General features: G+C 41.5%; 1 protein-coding gene across 17 annotated transcripts in view; it reads right to left on the bottom strand.

Moving 5' to 3' along the window:
- The window catches only part of LOC122564459 (FH1/FH2 domain-containing protein 3-like), a 650,002-nt gene that overhangs the window by 115,378 nt on the left and 516,624 nt on the right, over nucleotides 1-18,000 (bottom strand). For 13 of the 17 annotated variants that reach the window (XM_043719360.1, XM_043719363.1, XM_043719365.1 and 10 more), the window contains 2 exons: nucleotides 16,151-16,276; nucleotides 3,323-3,457 (listed from right to left, as the gene is read on the bottom strand). In XM_043719360.1, the coding sequence (XP_043575295.1) occupies nucleotides 3,323-3,457; nucleotides 16,151-16,276 (261 nt within the window). The remainder of the gene's footprint in view (nucleotides 1-3,322; nucleotides 3,458-16,150; nucleotides 16,277-18,000) is intronic. The other 4 variants (XM_043719368.1, XM_043719369.1, XM_043719373.1 and 1 more) reach the window with 1 other exon arrangement.

Below are 18,000 nucleotides of genomic sequence, written 5' to 3'. Positions count from 1 at the left end.
GTGAAGAGGGGGGGGGGTGAGGAGGAGAAGAGAGCGCAGGGGGCATGTGAAGAGAGAGAACTTAGCAGATATTTATTTCCAGCTACTTGTTCAAAGTCAGAATTCTACCGAGAAAACGTTCAGGATTAAAAGTGATGTGAAGAATTCTTTGCAGCAAAACAGGCAGGATTTCTATACAAAAGATGATGGGCTGTCGGGAGCGTGCAGCAGAAGCACTATTATCCTCAAACACAGCAAATTAATTCCACAGCAAATTAATCCCTTCGTCAGGTACCAGACTTACATTTGTGCAATGCTCTGTAAGTAAAATAAACTAGGTCATATCAATTAATAAGGCAGATTGAAGATAGTATGGGCCATGTTGTTGACAGCAAATGAAACCAGCAAAGCAACACAATTTAACTGAAGGATGCTGAAGGTCAGGGCATAATGGCAAATCTAAGCCATTGATTCATCCAATGAAACTGGAATGAGCAGTATTTCAGGAAACAGATATTTGTGGAGAAATGAGAGGCTGGAGCAAGACACTTAATAGGCTACAGCAAAACAATATAGCGATTTGAGAACCAGAATAGTGACTAATTTAATTAAGTCCAGGGTGATAACTGAGCTTAGCAATAACAGAGAGGTGGGACATGGGATAATTAAAGGCTGTTGGATTCTGAATTAATTGATGTCTGTGGAGGATTGTCAAGCACAGAGATGTCAATTCAACTGCTGGATGAAACAGGTTATTTTATCAGCCTCAGAAGGATGCAGGAGCACAAGTGGGAGATATTCTGGAGAGATATGGAAGTGACTTTTATGACAAACATCACAGGTCAAACAGCTGGAGCTAACTGGCAAATCAAACAACAGGGAGAGCGAGGCAGCTCTCAGACTATTTACCCAATGCAACACTTTTGCAAAGCTTTGATTATCACTTTGAAGGAATTCATGTTAGTCGTAAGTGGAATTTTGGCCCTGATTTTGACCAAGATAGGGTGGATTCACAGCAAATGGAAAACAGACCAATTCAACAATAAGGTCTTGGTTGTTTTAACTCCCAGGCCTTATTCAAAGACAGAGGGCAGGCTTGTGACCTGGAATAGCAGAAAAAATTAAATGGCCTGTAGGTTGCTCCTTGAACCAGTTGTTGGTTTTGTAGAGAGCATTTTGTAGGGGCCTCACATTCATGAGGGCAAAGCTGCAGATGGGGAGCAGTTCTTGGGGCTTGGATTACCTCTCCACACTGGAAAAATATCAGTAGAAGTGTTAAGGACACTTCAAGCACCAGCTGTCTGCCATCTTCACCTGGCTGCTTCGTGGTTTCAACAGTGCAGGTCGTTAGTTAACATTAGAGTCCCTTCCAATGATATCATCAGGATTCCACATCTACATCAAAGACCCCACACACTTTGGGCAACTTCCTTACTTGCCTGTTCAAAATATAGGATTAATTTTGGATTGCTAAGCCTCTGGCAGTTTTGCGGATGGTTTTTTTTTGGGCTGCAGTCCAGTTTCTGCTCGGATTCAAATTGTAACCCGGTGGCTGCTCAAGACTAATAATGTTTGTGCACCCTGCAAACTATGTTTGGATTCAACAGCACAATGTTTCTTTTAAATTTATCAGGAAGTTGTGAAAGTTTTAAGCTTTATTGTAAGGAAATCTCTTTGTTGCTTGTTATCAGCATGAAATCAGGCTTGGGTTGGAGTGGAACAGTGATGGGGGTGGTGGTTATGGTGTGCTACGTTCCAACTATCAAAAAATTCATACCCTCCCAGTTTATGATGTTTCCCTGCAGAAATAATACTCTATCTGTCCTATGGAATCATTTTAAAATACCTAAATTAGATAAGCTATCAATGCTCAAGGTTTCAAGTAACTTTGGGCGGCAATTTCTGTTTGGATTGGGACCCTGGAGTCGGGTTCAGATGTTGTGCTTACGGTCAGTAGTCCTCTGGCATCGATTTTGGATGGGTCACTGAAACAAAAGCCAGTAAAACTGGCAAATGAGACATACTGCTCGGACTGCCTCATATACCACATGGTGGAGGAGCTGTAAAACCAGTGTGTTCACTTCCAGGTATCAGTGTTATCTTTGCGCTGGTTTGACCAGAGACCATGCTCCCCAGTTAATTAAGGAAGGCAGACTGTGCTGGAAAAGTCAACTTGAGAGCCTTCAGTGCTGAAGGTGTTGCGGACTGCTGTCTCGTAGTACCTCAAAACATTTCACATTAAAAAAAGGCTACACTTGCCAATACATGGATGTGGAGGAGAAACCTATTCATAAAGCAGGCAGTGGGTGCAGCTTTGGCGATGCAGGCAGAATGGGGGTGCAATGGACATCCTGATTGGCCATGTCCAGGCTCTCATCCCTTGCAGGTAGTTAGCCATTCCATATCAATCTGGTCTTCCCAAAACTGGATTGATGGCAGGACAGTGGTAGACACCAGTATACTCCCTGGCCTCAAATCCCATCCCTTCTGGTTTACAAGAAAATCCTACGTCTGGTCTTTCTGCCCCCAGTGATGGAAGGCAGATTGTAATTTTTTCCAGTCCAACACCACAATTCCTGTGTCGAGCACTTTGCAAGATTATTACCAATGCAGCTGCAAGTTTCTCACCTCCTTCTTTTATTATCCTGCGGTTGAAACCATAAGGTCTGGGGATTGGTCTATCTTCTGTCTTATTGCAGTTTTCGTGAATATTTTTAAAAACTTTTAGTAAATCTAATGCATTCTTCCCCTCATTTTATCTCTCTAGTGCTGTTGATATTTTAATCCTCTTCCTCTGTGAAGATGTACATGAGTACATTTAACAAGTCTGTTATTGTTGACTACGTTATCACCCAGGCTTTTCTTACTGGACCCACATTTCCCTTAGCCATCCTCCTCCTCTTAATATGTTTAAAGATTTTACGGCTGGATTTGATATCCCTTTCAAGTTTTTATCATATTTTTGCAGCTCTTAATACTTTCCTTGTGTTCATTTGTTGCCTTTTATAGAGCTTAGAGTCTGCAAGATTTGCACTTTGCGTAGTGTTTGTCTATGCTTAGTACATTCTTAACATAGAGCCCAAGCCAATTGTTCCTTCCTCCCATAAGCTAGTCACTTTATCTTTGTTCAAACCCTAGCTAAGACTGGCAACTCACCACCTGGAAGACAGCCAAGAGTCTCAGCTATAGTTGGGATTTCTAAAACAGAAGTGTAGTGTGCAAATGCCACTTTCCTGCAAATCGACACGCGCTTTGAAAATTATGTAGCATTATCATGCAAAAGAGACAAAGCTGTGTTCAATGATTCCAAACTCCTCTGCCTGCCCACCATATCCCATCTTACTTGAATCTGTTCCTTTCTTCACGCTCTATCCGTTGTAGTCTCTCTTCCCTCTCCTGACGTCGTTTCTCTCGCTCTGCTGCCAGTGACTCTTGATGCTGTCTGTAGGAAGAGGAGAGAAGACCTCCCAGCACTGGCCTGTGGATCAAATAGACAGAAGAAGCTGCGTACAGTAAAGTCTCACTTTTTTCCCCCCACTTGCTGTGAATTTTTTTAAAAAGTTAATCTATAATTGCTCACTTTACTAATTTTCTGTTATAATCCCACAAAAAGCTACTGTACAAACATTACTTCCCAAACCAAGCAGATTGTTGCAAAATTCTGACTATTGTGTAGATATCAAGGGTTGATTAGATTTTCTGCTGTAGCATTAAAAAACAGTCTTGGATAACCAGCTTACACAGCATCCAAAAGAACAAAGTCTCTGCTTTTGGCATCAACTCTAAGTGCAACATCAGAGCAGACTGCTAGGGTTAAATACCTGCTGTAACAATATTTCTGCTCCCATTTGGGATGACCTAAAGCTTTGAATTGAAATCCACACATTGACACTCACATCAACGTTATTTATGAGGAACTGAAGCACAAAAACTTCAGGTGGACGTTTTAACAGAATCAAACAGAATGGAAACAGTCCCTTCGGTCCAACAGTCCATGCTGAACGTAATCACAAACTAAACTAATCCCACCTGCCTGCTCCTGGCCCAAATCGTTCCAACTCTTATCAATTCATGGACTTATCCAAATGTCTTTTAAACATTGTAATTGTACCTACATCCATCACTTCCTCAGGAAGTTCATCCCACATGCAAATCACTCTTTGCGTAAAAGATTCGCCCCTCATGTCTTTTTAAAATCTCTCTCCTCTCACCTTAAAAGTGTGCTCGTTAGTCTTGAAATCCCCCACCCTAGATTAGATTACTTACTTACAGTGTGGAAACAGGCCCTTCGGCCCAACACGTCCACACCGCCCCGCCGAAGCGCAACCCACCCATACCCCTACATTTACCCCTTACCTAACACTATGGGCAACTTTAGCATGGCCAATTCACCTAACCTGCGCATCTTTGGACTGTGGGAGGAAACCGGAGCACCCGGAGGAAACCCACGCAGACACGGGGAGAACGTGCAAACTCCACACAGTCAGTCGCCTGAGGCGGGAATTGAACCCGGGTCTCTGGCGCTGTGAGGCAGCAGTGCTAACCACTATGCCACTGTGCCTAGGGAAGGGACAACTATCATTAACCCTATCTATATCCCTCATGATTTTATAAACTTCTGTAAGGTCACCTCTGAACCTCCTAAGCTCCAGTGAAAAAAGTCCCAGCCTATCCAGCCTTTCTTTGCAACTCAAGCCTTCCATTCCCAGCAACATCCTGGTAAATCTCATCTGAATCTTCTCCAGCTTAATGATATCCTTCCTATAACTGGGCGACCAGAACTGGACATTGTTTTCCAAAAGAGGCCTCATCAACATCCTGTACAACCTTAACACGACTTCCCAACTCCTATATTCAAAAGGTTTGAGCAATGACGCCAAGTGTGCTAAACTCTTTTATAACCACCCTACTACATACGACGTAGAACAATACAAAGCAGCACAGGCCCTTTGGCCCTGGATGTTGCACCAACCTGTGAAACCAATCTGAAGCCCAGCTAACCTACACTATTCCATTTTCGTCCATGTGTCTATCCAATGGCCATTTAAGTGCCCTTAAAGTTGGCGAATCTAGCACTGTTGCAGGCGGTGTGTTCCACGCCCCTACTACTCTGAGTAACATATGATGTAAACTTCTGTAAACTCTTCAAAACACACCCTGTTCCATAATGTTGAATCTCAAATACCGAGCCTTTAATGAGCTCCAGCTCCAACATTTGGACATGTTTTTCTGCAGTGAATGTTGGACATGTTCTTGCAAAGGTTCTTCAGACGGTTGGGGACAAAATAAAAAAGGCTGTCAACCACAGGTGAAATATTAGGAAGGTAAGCAATAGTTTAGGCAAGAAGTGGGAAATGGAGGATTGAAGGATTTTAGGAAGGCAATTTCAGGGTATGACCCTGGGAGGCTGAAAGCAAACCTTTCAAATAACAAGGTGAATGCAGCATGCAGAAAACTCAAGTGATGGGGACTCTAGTGGCACAGTATAGTTTCCTCCCCTCCAGACCAGGGGGCAGATGCCATTTGCCATGAGGTGTAGCTTTACACATCTGAACAGGCCAATTAAAAATAATTAAAACTTGATTCAGAATAATCAAGAGCTTTCAGGTGATGCACAAACAGGAGAATCTTAGAGAGAGGGGAAAGGGAACAACATGAACGTAGAACATAGAACAATACAGCGCAGAATAGGCCCTTCGGCCCATGATGTTGTGCCGAACATTTGTCCTAGCTTAAGCACCCTTCCATGTACCTATCCAATTGCCGCTTAAAGGTCACCAATGATTCTGACTCTACCACTTCATGCTTCGCCGTTCCAATGAGAAAAGGCCTAGCACTCTCAACCTATCCTCGTACTACCTATTCTCCATTCCAGGCAACATCCTGGTAAATCTTCTCTGCACCCTCTCCAAAGCTTCCACATCTTTCCTAAAGTGAGGTGACCAGAACTGCACACAGTACTCCAAATGTGGCCTAACCAAGGTCCTGTACAACTGCAACATCACTTCACGACTCTTGAATCCAATTCCTCTGCTAATGAACGCTAATACACCATAGGCCTTTTTACAAGCTCTATCCACCTGAGTGGCAACTTTCAAAGATCTATGAACATAGACCCTAAGATCCCTCTGCTCCTCCACTTACTAAGAACCCTACCGTTAACCCTGTATTCCGCATTCTTATTTGTCCTTCCAAAATGGACCACCTCACACTTGACAGGGTTGAACTCCATCTGCCACTCCTCAGCCCAGCTCTGCATCATATCTAAGTCCCTTTGCAGCCGACAACAGCTCCACAACTCCACCAATCTTGGTATCGTCTGCAAATTTACTGACCCACCCTTCGACTCCCTCTTCCAAGTCATTAATAAGATTTTAAAGAATAGAATGAGATTACAAAAATTGCAGAGACTCAGTGGAGAAAGTAGCATATGACATAAAGGGGTACCTTTGCACTGACTGATCTTTATTGAAAGTGGAAAACAGGAGACCAGCCAGATGATTATAGGAATAGTGGAGACTGGAATGAGGATGGTTGAGGAGTGGAGCGGAACAGTGATAGAGGGGGATGTTACAGAGCTGGTCTTTACAGTGGACAGCATACAGGGATGGACACTTGACTCAAGCAAAAAGAGGTCACAAACAGCACACTCAACGGTTGAGCCCAAGACAGAGCTGGGCATGGGTTAATGGGCCAAAAAGGAGAGAAGTGTAAGCCAGTTTTTAAAAACAAGAGCATGAACTGCTTCCAAGCTCCTGAAACCACCCCACTCACCCCAGAAAGAGTAGTCACTGACTTGGATTTTGACTGGAGAGCCATCTTAATTGACATGGAGGCAAGTTCACTGCCTAATTAGGTGCAGTGGATGGGCTCTTGAATCTAAAGGGCCAATTGCATTCCAGCTTGATATGCAGCAAAAGGTGTGATTTTGCATTTTTGCAACCAAGTGTCATATATTTGCCACCCCTAACTCCAAGATAAGTCAACCAATCACACAGCAATCATTTCGAAGAAAGCCTGAGTTTAGGCATATTTTACAGTCTATCACAAACCTCAACACTGGTCCCCTGGGTCACCAGATGTGGTGTGCCAACCGAAATGCTCATTTTAGTTGATGCTTAATCCGAAGGGATCCAGTTATTGAAATCTTAAATTCATCATCTTCGTCATTTCGGGGTGGGTTTGGTAAGGGAAGGTTTTCAGAGGCCACCCTCATTATCCATGTCTCCAATGTGCCCAAACTGGGCAAATACAGATCCCTCCCAACCTGGCAGGCAGGTCACACTTTCTTTTCCAGAAACTTCTTTGTTGGCTTGCAGGTAATGAAGGTGGCGGTGAATTAAGGTCCTTCAGTGATCACTAACTGACCACTCATGGACTTAACTGCTTGCAGGCAAGGTGGTCTCAACTGGATCTTTATCAGAACATAAATGGTGAAGTGGTGAGGAGGGAATGAGTATTTCACCAAGGTCAACTCACCCAATTTGTACTACTTCCCTATCACTTCCAGCAATCTTTCACATGAAGATGCCCTGTCACTGATTGTCTTTGTTTTAAATTTGAAAAATAGGTGACATCACCATGGTGAAGAGGGAAGTGGACAATCTCTCTACAGACAGAAAGTTGATTCCCCACATAATGTTAAGATACAGTCTACTTGCCTTTTGATGCTTCTCTGTCTGATGCTGGGTTTCTGCCTCTCAGCAATTGGACTGCTCTCCAAGAAATTGCAAGAACTCAGTGGTCTTCTGTCAATGGCTTAACAGGTTTTTAGTGAATGTAATTTATTGGAATGGATCTTCAGAACCTTCTGGAGGAGGGTCACTTAACTCAAATACTGACTGTTTTCTTGCCACAAATGCTGCCAGACTTGCTGAGTTTCTCCAGCAATTTCTGTTTTTGATCTCCAGCATCTGCAGTTCTTAATTTTTAATTTTCTTCCAACCCCAGGTGCCAACCTAGATAATCTTTGCATTATGGCCTTCAATGCAAACACACTCTGCTCTAAATATGAAAAGAAAATAGCACTCAAATTTCCAGATGCGAAAGGGCAAACAGAGGTGCTGGTGGACAAGTCAACTGGAGATGTGGAAGTCTACAGGAAATTGCCAACAGGCATGTTGATGAACAAGGAAGGTAGCAAGAATTGTTAGGTAGGGACTCCTGAGGTTACAGTGGGATACTGGCAAGAGATTCCGTAGCTGTGATCAAACAGGTGACTTTTTAAAATGAGAAAGTGAGGACTGCAGATGCTGGAGATCAGAATCAAGAGTGTGGTGCTGGAAAAGCACAGCAGGTCAGCTAGCATCCGAGGAGCAGGAGAATCAATGTTTCGGGCATAATTCTGATGAAGGATTTATGCCTGAATCGTTGATTGTCCTGCTCCTCGGATGCTGCCTGACCTGCTGTGCTTTCCCAGCACTACACTCTCAACAGGTGACTTTTTAAAGGAAGCAGTGTTCCTGTGATGTTGGCATGATGGGCAAGGCCAATGTTTATTGCCCATCCCCGAATTAAAGAAGCAAAAGCCAAGTGAGCTAGGGAAACAGAGGGCAGGTATCAACTGAGGAAGATATGAAGAAAATCAAAGAGGGAAAAGTGCACTGGGGCAACAGTTAGAATGTAATTTGGAAGTGGTTATGACTGGTTAGATGATAGGGAAAGAGCAGGATCTTAACTGGATGCATTTAAACAGGGTGATGTGGGAGCGATAGGCAGTAGTATGTTCAAAGGCTCAAGAGGAGAGGAAAGGTGAAATGGCAGTAATTTTCCAAGGATTGAAGAGCTAAAGTGGTAGTTTTGAGAGAATGGGATGGGATGAGGAGAGGGTCAGTGACTGAAATGGTTTTGAAGGAAAGTTAGTTGAGTATGCAATGAAGAAAAAACATTTAGTGCCAGCTATTGAGAGGCACAAAATGAAGTTACACGGTTCAAGTGGACAGGGACAGATATAGTGTTCAGGTCAACTTGTTCTGAGGAAATAAAGACTCCATGCTAAAGGATCTGACAGTTCTTTTTTAAAAAGACTGGGATGTTTCCAAGTTGACCAATGTAGTTTACTGGAAGTCCTACTTTCACACAAATCAGAAGCCCAGCCAAAATCACCCCCTCAACGATACAATTATAGCTGCAGTCTGCATCACCGTGCCATTAACAAGCATCATAACCGTGGGGAAATTCTTACACGACTCCTTTCTCCCACTCCCTTGTTCCTCAGGAAAGCGGTTTACATTAGAAGATATTATTCCTTTAGCACAGAAGAACGTAGTCAATCTCAGTGGGTTGACGTGATTTCTGAAGCTAAATAGATAAGACTATGCGTCATTTTGCAACTTTATCACATCTCACTGAAGTAACCAAATACAGCTTATTATCAGTTTGTTTTAATGTTACTTTAAAGGGAGTACTGGGTGGCTCTAACTAAAACGAAGGCTATCTCCATTCCAGCTTCAGAACCACCAAGGGGGATGTGCTGGATGCATCTTTGAGCAGTGATGTTAAGATTTATTTTAACTAAAATATATTTCAAGTTAGGGGAGGAGAATGTTGGCAGTGTTAACTTGGCAGCTGTATGTGATTGTTATTCTTATTACTGAGTGTGAAAGCATGTCAAAAATAATGTAAAAAAACTGCCTCATGCTGTACTCTTGCAGATTATGTGCAGCATCCTCAGGAGTGTCATACGGGAGGTTGCTCACTGAGTGTTTACTGCAGTAAATTCGCCAGCTATTGCTCAAGTGGTTCAAGTAGCTATTTTGTATTGCCTCAAAGAGAAGTGATACCATTCTGATAAAAACCTCAGTTGTACTGGGAAGAAAAGTAGGTAAAACTATTGTTACTTTCTAGTGAAACAAAATGTTTATCTTGGTGCTAATCACCAACAGGTACCCATTAAAGGAAATTATTTCAGCCAATGACTGAGTCGTCAGCCATCACATGAGGCACTGAAACAACAATACTTAACATGATCCTGGAAGCTAAATCCCAGGATGTCCAGGATAGAAATTGTACTTTTTACATTAAAAAAAATCACTTTACAATGTTTGCTGAAAACCTCTACCAGCAAAATTACAACATATGGACTTGAAAATTTGCTAATGTATTGAGATGGTAATAAGCATGCAGAATGTAGGTGCTGCTGGCTAAATATGATATACCTGTATTCACTCACATTTAATGAAGAATGATTGATTGCACACTGCCCACTGTATCATCACTTATTGCAATTTGTATCTAAAGTTAGAACCAGGGGTAATTTGAATATTTTACAGACTATGAATTACACTGGGAACAAAGCCAACATCATCTTCAGTAGCAAGGCAGCTGAAAGGAATCTGTTTTGTTTTAATTTTTATTGTGGGAGGAAGGGTAATGTTGGAGGGAAATCATTTTCATGAAAAGACTGTGACAACCCCAATAAACACTGCCAAGTGAGATGAGCACAATCGCTTGTTACTGTGACTCCTCATACTGCTTTTATTAGACAGCAAAACGTTTGAGTTTAAGCATCTAAACATTTGCCTTTCCCTTCTACAGTAGCCTGCAGGAGAGCCAGAAGTGGGTGTCAGAAACAACCTGCTACCTTTGAAGATCTCCAGACTGCATGAGAAGTGGTAGCCCAAAGAGACATAAAAAGAAAACGAGACAAAGGAATGAAGCTTCTATTTAAAGCACACTTCAGGAAGGGAGACCCATTCCTTCCTATGAGTTGTTATTTCTGACAGGGCATTGACTGTCTGGTATGTTTTAAGTCAAATGGAAAGAGATTTGCGATGGGACTACTTTGGGACAATAGCCTTGAAAGTCAATTTTCTTTATCCCTTAATGATTGCCATAAATATATGTTTTATAAATGTGTGAAGCCATTGCACATAGTGAAAATTAATTATTGATGTAGTTCATGACGACTGCTCTCACAGACATGTTTTACATTGTTTGACTGATTTGGCTTAACTGATAAGAGTTGGGAGAGAAGGGCAACGTTCAGAGTAGACAACCCAGACAAATGCACTGAACTTCATGGTGACTCACACTTACACTGCCAATTAAAATGGTACTTGGACAGGAAAGTTAGCCAAGACATTAAAAGCACGGGTTCCAAAGGGGCCAGCCACAAGTTATACCTGGTCCTGTGGTCAGACCTGAAAGCTTGAACTTGTAGACCACTGGGCTCTTCTAAGTAATAAACTGACAAATCTGTCTACAGAGCACAAATGCTTTTGTTTGCCTGTGGTGCTAATTTTATCTGTGACTCCATGCAACAGGAGGGGTCTGCAGCCATTCACAATTTAGACGACAAGATCATGGGTGGCACGCTGGCTCAGTGGTTCGCACTGCTGCCTCACAGCGCCAGGGACCCGTGCTCAATTCCAGCCTCGGGTGGCCGTCTGTGTGGAGTTTGCATTCTCCCCGAGTCTGTGTGGGTTTCCTCTGGATGCTCCGGTGAATTAGCCATGCTAAATTGCCCAAAGTGTTAGGTGCATTAGTCAGGGGTAAATATGGCGGGGGGGGGAAGAAAGGGGTCTGGGTGGATTACTCTTCGAGAGTTGGTGTGGACTTGTTGGGCCTGTTTCCATATTGTAAGAATCTAATCTAGGTTGAAACTTTATTGCTGGAACAGCACAGCAGGTCAGGCAGCATCCGGGGAACAGGAGATTCGACGTTTCGGGCACAGGCCCTTCTTCAGGAATGAATTCAGGGCCTGTGCCCGAAACGTCGAATCTCCTGTTCCCTGGATGCTGCCTGACCTGCTGTGCTGTTCCAGCAATAAAGTTTCAACTTTGATCTCCAGCATCTGCAGACCTCACTTTCTCCTCCGGGAATCTAATCTAATCAGGTTGTAAGTCACAACTAGTGGGTCTGGGTGGATTACTTTTCGGAGAGTCGGTGTGGACTTGTTGGGCCTGTTTCCATATTGTAGGGAATCTAATCTAATCAGGTTGTAAGTCACAACTAGTGACTTCTCATTCATGAACACAACTGGGACATAACTGGAGCTACAACAGGTGTTCCCTCCAAAAGTACTTCTTTGTGACTGTAATGTTTATTCTTTTAATTGTGTCTTATTTCTAATTTATACTATGAATCACTAAGGTAATGCAACTTTTCTTTTTGTATCTAAGATTTATACCAAGGTACTTTGTACTTAAGGTGGTGCCATAAGAGGTGACATTGTAAACTTTTCACTGTCCCCCTGTACTTCAGTACATGTGGCAATAAAGGATATTCTATTCTAAAGTGCTCAGAGCTCAATACTACAAGGTTCAAGAATTTGAAGAGGCACTGTAAATTTAAATATTCCAAGCAGCAAACATTGTCTATGCATTAAGTTGCAGACCTAGAATATGGAAAGTTTATTTCGTAACTTATCAAAGGCATCATTTATTCTTGGAAAATTCTAAAGGTGGAAAAGTGCATAATTATTGAACAATTTATAATCTTTGCATTTAAAAATAGCTTAATTTCTGATGATTTTGTGAGGAAGTCAGATTGATACTCAATATTTTAATTCTGTTTTTGTTCTTGACAAGTCATGACACTTGCAGCTGCCCTTTGTTGTCCTGAAACCTGATGCTGGGTCTTCCCCTTCAAGTGCTACTATTCTGGCCTTTATGATGTTTACCTGGCACAGGGAATTTCTGGATTTTGATTCAGTAATCATGAAGGAATGATAATATAGTCACTAAACTCATGGCCAAATGTCAACTGGAAAGGAACTTGAATATAAGGATATCCTGAATCTCCAAAAGTTAATTCTCATTCCCCAGTGCAGAGTGTTTGGAAATGTTGGAGTGTGTCATTATGAATATAGAATCTTTCTTCTCTATGAGTACTCTTTGACTAGGAATATAGTCTGCACTTGTCTATTTCTTGCCTTCTCAGTTATGGTGGAGAAATTGTAATTTCCTTTTGCATATCAAATGATATCATCTTTGGCACCTGACAAAGCAACCAGTACTAATGAAAGACATTCTAGTCAATAAAGCAAAGTGAAAAAAGCCAAGTTCCAAGTTTTAGCTGCAAATCACCAAGTCCAACAACACTTTACAGCATTACAGGGGCAACATGGTGGCACAGTGATCAGCACTGCTGTCTCACAGTGCCACAGACCCAGGTTCAATTCCAGCCTTGGGTGACTGACTGAGTGGAGTTTACACATTCTCTTCATGTCTGCATGGGTTTCCTTCCATAGTCTAAAAGATGTTGGTAGATTAGCCATGGTGAATCACCCTGTAGTGTCCCGGGACGTGTAGGCTAGGTGGGTTAGCCATGATAAAGTGTTGGGGGTCACAGGGATGGGAGCTTGGGTCTGGATGTGTGGTCTTTGGAGGGTCAGTGAAAACTCGATGGGCCGAATGGCGAATTTCTGCACTGCAGGGATTCTACGAACTTAGTTTTGCATTATCATACTTTCAGATTCCTGCTGCTTATTCAGCAGAAAGTGATAGGTTTGAATCTGTGAATGTCACACAGCATGGAACATGAACCAGAATGCAACAAAAGGCCATTCATCAACACAAAGCTGAAAACATTAAGGATTGCACCGGAGCAATTCGCATTCTCCTCTGCTCACCAGGTTGGGAAGAAAATGGGACTTTTTTTTTAAATTAGGATCTCTCCGTCTGATCATTAGTCTAATAATTTTGCAACTTTATATTGCATTTTTAAAGAATCAGATTATTGTTTCTTTAAAACTCTTATTAAAACTATGCCACTCTTTTCCCGGCCTCTTTGGGGTGGCAACAGGAAAAGCTTAGTAATCCAAGTCATGTAGTGTGCACTTAATTTGTGACTACTCACTCATTTGAAGGCTGTGCCCAATCTGAATTCTCAAATTATGTTACTTTTGGAAGCAACATGAGTATCTACTGACTGTGTAAACAAGGTTATTGTGTAACGACATGTTTGCTAACAACTAGTCATTAACTTTCAATCAATGACAAAGCACTCTCTCATTGCTATTGAGTTCACAAGTTTAGAAATACGTCAAAATGCTTAGGCTAGTAGGCACAATTCAGATAGAGCAAAATGACGTAGGATGGGAAAAATTCTCATGAAGCATAAACTACAACACACACTAAAATGATCTGTTTCTGTACCATGTACAGCCTCATCTGCAGCATTCCGTCCAGTTTGGGGTGATGCAGTTTAGGGTGAAAGGGGAGGCATTACTAGAATGTGAAAAAAGATCCACAGAAATACTATGATACTTTCACAAGAAACATCCAGGATGATGGTACAGCAAACAAGTTAGGACGTTTTTCCTTAGAAAAGGGAAGGCAGAGGAAACTTCAAAATCATGAAGGGTTTGGACAGAGAATAAAAGGGCAAATTGTTCTCAGCCAGGAGAAATGGAGAATGAAGGGTGACTGATTGAAATTACTGAGGCTGGTACAATTGCAACATTTAAAAGGCATTTGGATGGGTATATGAATAGGAAGGGTTTGGAGGGATATGGGCCGGGTGCTGGCAAGTTGGACGAGATTGGGTTGGGATAACTGGTCGGCATGGACGGGTTGGACCGAAGGGTCTGTTTCCATGCTGTACATCTCTATGACTCTATGACTTGGTAAAAGCACAAAATCAAATGGGAGAAAGCTTTTTCTAGCAGTAAGTGGTTAAGATCTGGAATGCACTACCCAAGTGTGGCTGATGGAGACAGGTTTAACTGAAGCATTCAAAAGGCAATTGGAAAGTAAGAATGTGCAGCATTACTGGAAATAAGGCAGGAGAATGGCACTTTGGAGGGCTGGTGCAGACAAGGGCTGAACAGATACTTCTGAGCTGTAACAGTTGAGACTTATAATTTTTTTGCAATTTCAAATCAATAAATTTAATAGCTTTTCTAAATGGACATGCTGACAGTTCAAAAATCCTGAATTCATCAATATTTGGCAAACTTACTAATTTGCTTTCAGAGCCTTATACAACAGCACCGTGTAAATTCTCCAAATTCCAGTCATTGCAACTTAGCAAACAGGAACACTTAGCAAATAAGGAAGTGTGTATTTATAATAGATGAGTGGTAAATGCAGACCTCCTTCTCTCAAGGGTACTGATGAACCAGTGTTGTAAGCTGCAAATGCTGGAAATTGTGATTAAAATGGATGGCGAGTTAATACAGCTGGTGCAGACATGATAGACTGAATGGCCTCTTTCTGTGCCATAACATTTCTACTATTCTGTGCAATCTGGTGTGTTTTTACAACTATCTTGTTAATGTCTGGTCACTACTACTATTTACATTTAGTTCCTAATTCTCCAAAGACTGAGATAAAAACTATCAAGATTATTTGTTCATGTTTCTGGATTGCTAATCATATAACAAAACAATTCTGTTCTGATATCCCTGTAAAAGGTAAAGATAAAGTTGCCATAGTCCTACCGGACTATACGGCTGCTCTGTCACTGGATGACTAGAGGTGGTTTAACGAGCAGGTCACCACATCTCAGGCAAGAGGAGGTATTCAGGAGAGTCTTTCATGGTGACCTTAGCACGTACAGGAACTGAACCCATGATTTTGGTATCACTCTGCACTGCAAACCAGCAATTCAGCCAACTGAGCTAATTGACCCCACCCTCACCAATCCCACTGTATCCAGTACATTACATCTGAATCCTGCAAATACAGAATGTGAATAACTTTTAAAAAAGCATGATTGCTAATGAACTGTTGTACAATTTAGTGTATATTCTTAAAGTGCATGAAAAAAAATCGCTCCATACTTCTGTTAACCCTATGAATATTTAAGGTAATCTTTTATTAAATATTCAATGTAAGGGCCATAGAACAATTACTGACAGCTTTTTAAAAAATGTCTGCAAGGATCGCATAATCCAGTACTGATCCTGCCTGATTATCAGGCTGAAATGTGCTTTGGATGAACATCTACAAAGCAAACAGAGGAGAGAGGCAGCAAAGACCTGAACATTGGGAGGGGAATGTATTTTGAAGGAAAATGTAAAGCTGCACATTCTGAAATTAAATCACGGCATGTTTGAAATACCCAGAAGTGAGCCTTTTAAAAGAAAATCTGTCATTTCTCATGAGTAGGTATTGAAAACAAAGTACAAATGATTATTTTAATTTGGACAGATCTGCTGTGTTTCCAAAAATGGCTTCTACTTGAGCTATGAGGACTAATTCCAGGAGGCAGTATTTCCACAAACCTGTCAGATTTTGCCTCAGGAGCAGGAGAGAGAGAGGTCCTGTAGCGAGAGGCAGAGGCGGTGGGGGAAGCAAGCCCAGAGTAAGATCGAGATCCCGTGAAGGCACTGCTGCCATAGCTGCTGTATCTGCAGAGTACGTGAAACAGGAAAGGCACGGAGAGAGAAAAAAAAAGACAGAAGAGCAACAGTTAGCAGGCAAGCATGCTCAGAGCAACATCACACAGTGCAACAGAAAGAAGCAGACAAGAGACAGTTATGACTGTACCAGACAAAACAGAAAAGCAGCAGGACATGTATGCAGAACACCAGTGCATGGAACAGTCATTGTGATGATATTTTCTGAGCTGGCTGGTTTACCTTAAAATTCAGTATCTGTGCTTCTACCGACTATCCTAAGCTGGTCCTTATCGACAGATAGCATCAGTTTTGCAACAATATTGCTAAACATTTTACACCATCCATGCGGTCAATGCAGATGAATAAAGCTGACACTGCACTAAACATGTGGCCCGGATATAGTTGACATGCCACATGCTTATGCATCATACATATACACACAATAGCTTTAACAACAGTATGGCGTGATCAATATTAATGTAACTGCATCCATTTGTTCAAACATACTGTTTAATTAAGGATGTCATATAGCCAGTGTTACAGTGCCTTGTAATTTTATATTGTTCATTCATACTTAACAATCACTGATCACGGTAAGGCACATTAAATGAAAGGACCAAAAGGATACAAGTTCCTTCCAATGTATCAGTCAGTGAAGGCTATTTCTTAGGCTAACATGTATCGAGGCTGTTATTAATGTGGGTTAAGCTGATACATGCATAAAATGCCAAGTGTGAACTTGAGGAAATGTTTTCTCAGAAGAATGGCAAGAGAAACGGTTGCTTTTGGTTGAGGCATTTCATCAGATTGTGGCTACACTAATTTTCTGTAAGGTCATGGCTGGTGAACCGATTTGGCAATGCCACGGTCAAGGTGCTTGATTTACAAATCAGAAGTGTGTTTGGTTTATGAGCATTAAATCTGGCATCCCCACTTTTGATGGCTTTATGAACCCACAGCTGAAATGCCAAAGAGGAAACGCCACAATGTCTTAGCTCCCCAAGTGGCTGATCACATACCAAATAAGATATTGCACCCAGGGGTCTATTAAGCCTCCAATTTCATAGTACAATATCAGAGTTCAACTGTTTTGAATAAAAACTATGTGCATTTCACTACTTCAGATTATTACAAAAATGTTAAACTAAAACAACTTAAAATACGCATAATCTTTAACACAAGGCGGCAAATAGATTGTGTTCGGTGCAGTTTAGATCACATAACTATTGCACCATTTGACAACAACACATTATGAATGAAGAGTTTCCAACATCCTTTCAGAATCAGAAGGCACCTTTGTCAAGCTCCTCATATTCCTTTAATGGAACAATTGATTAGAGGAATAATACTGGAGACTATTATGAAATAAAAGTGATAGATGATCACAGGAAGAATACATCTGATCTGAGAAATACTGCCTGCTTTCTGAGACAGTTATTTCATGTCAATTGTTTTCTTTGTGAACTTATTAATCTTCTTACAGACTGCTAAATTCCATGCATTGCTTTGAATTTAAACAAAACTCCCATAATTGAGAAAATCACTTGTAAAGGGATACTGCTGTTTTTCATCTGGGGTTAATATTGAATTATATAATCAGGTAAACCTAATGAAATATAATGCAGAAATCCCAAAAAATGTAAACATTAATGGAATGCTCAACCAATCCAAACTAAGCAAACATCATTTTGTTTCTGAAGTGAGGCAGGGGGGTTTACAGACTTTGTCTGATG

Source organism: Chiloscyllium plagiosum, chromosome 29, assembly GCF_004010195.1.
Source record: "Chiloscyllium plagiosum isolate BGI_BamShark_2017 chromosome 29, ASM401019v2, whole genome shotgun sequence".
NCBI classification, from domain to species: Eukaryota; Metazoa; Chordata; class Chondrichthyes; order Orectolobiformes; family Hemiscylliidae; genus Chiloscyllium; species Chiloscyllium plagiosum.
Note: the sequence above shows the minus strand (reverse complement) of the source record. Positions and strands in the feature narration are given on the sequence as shown.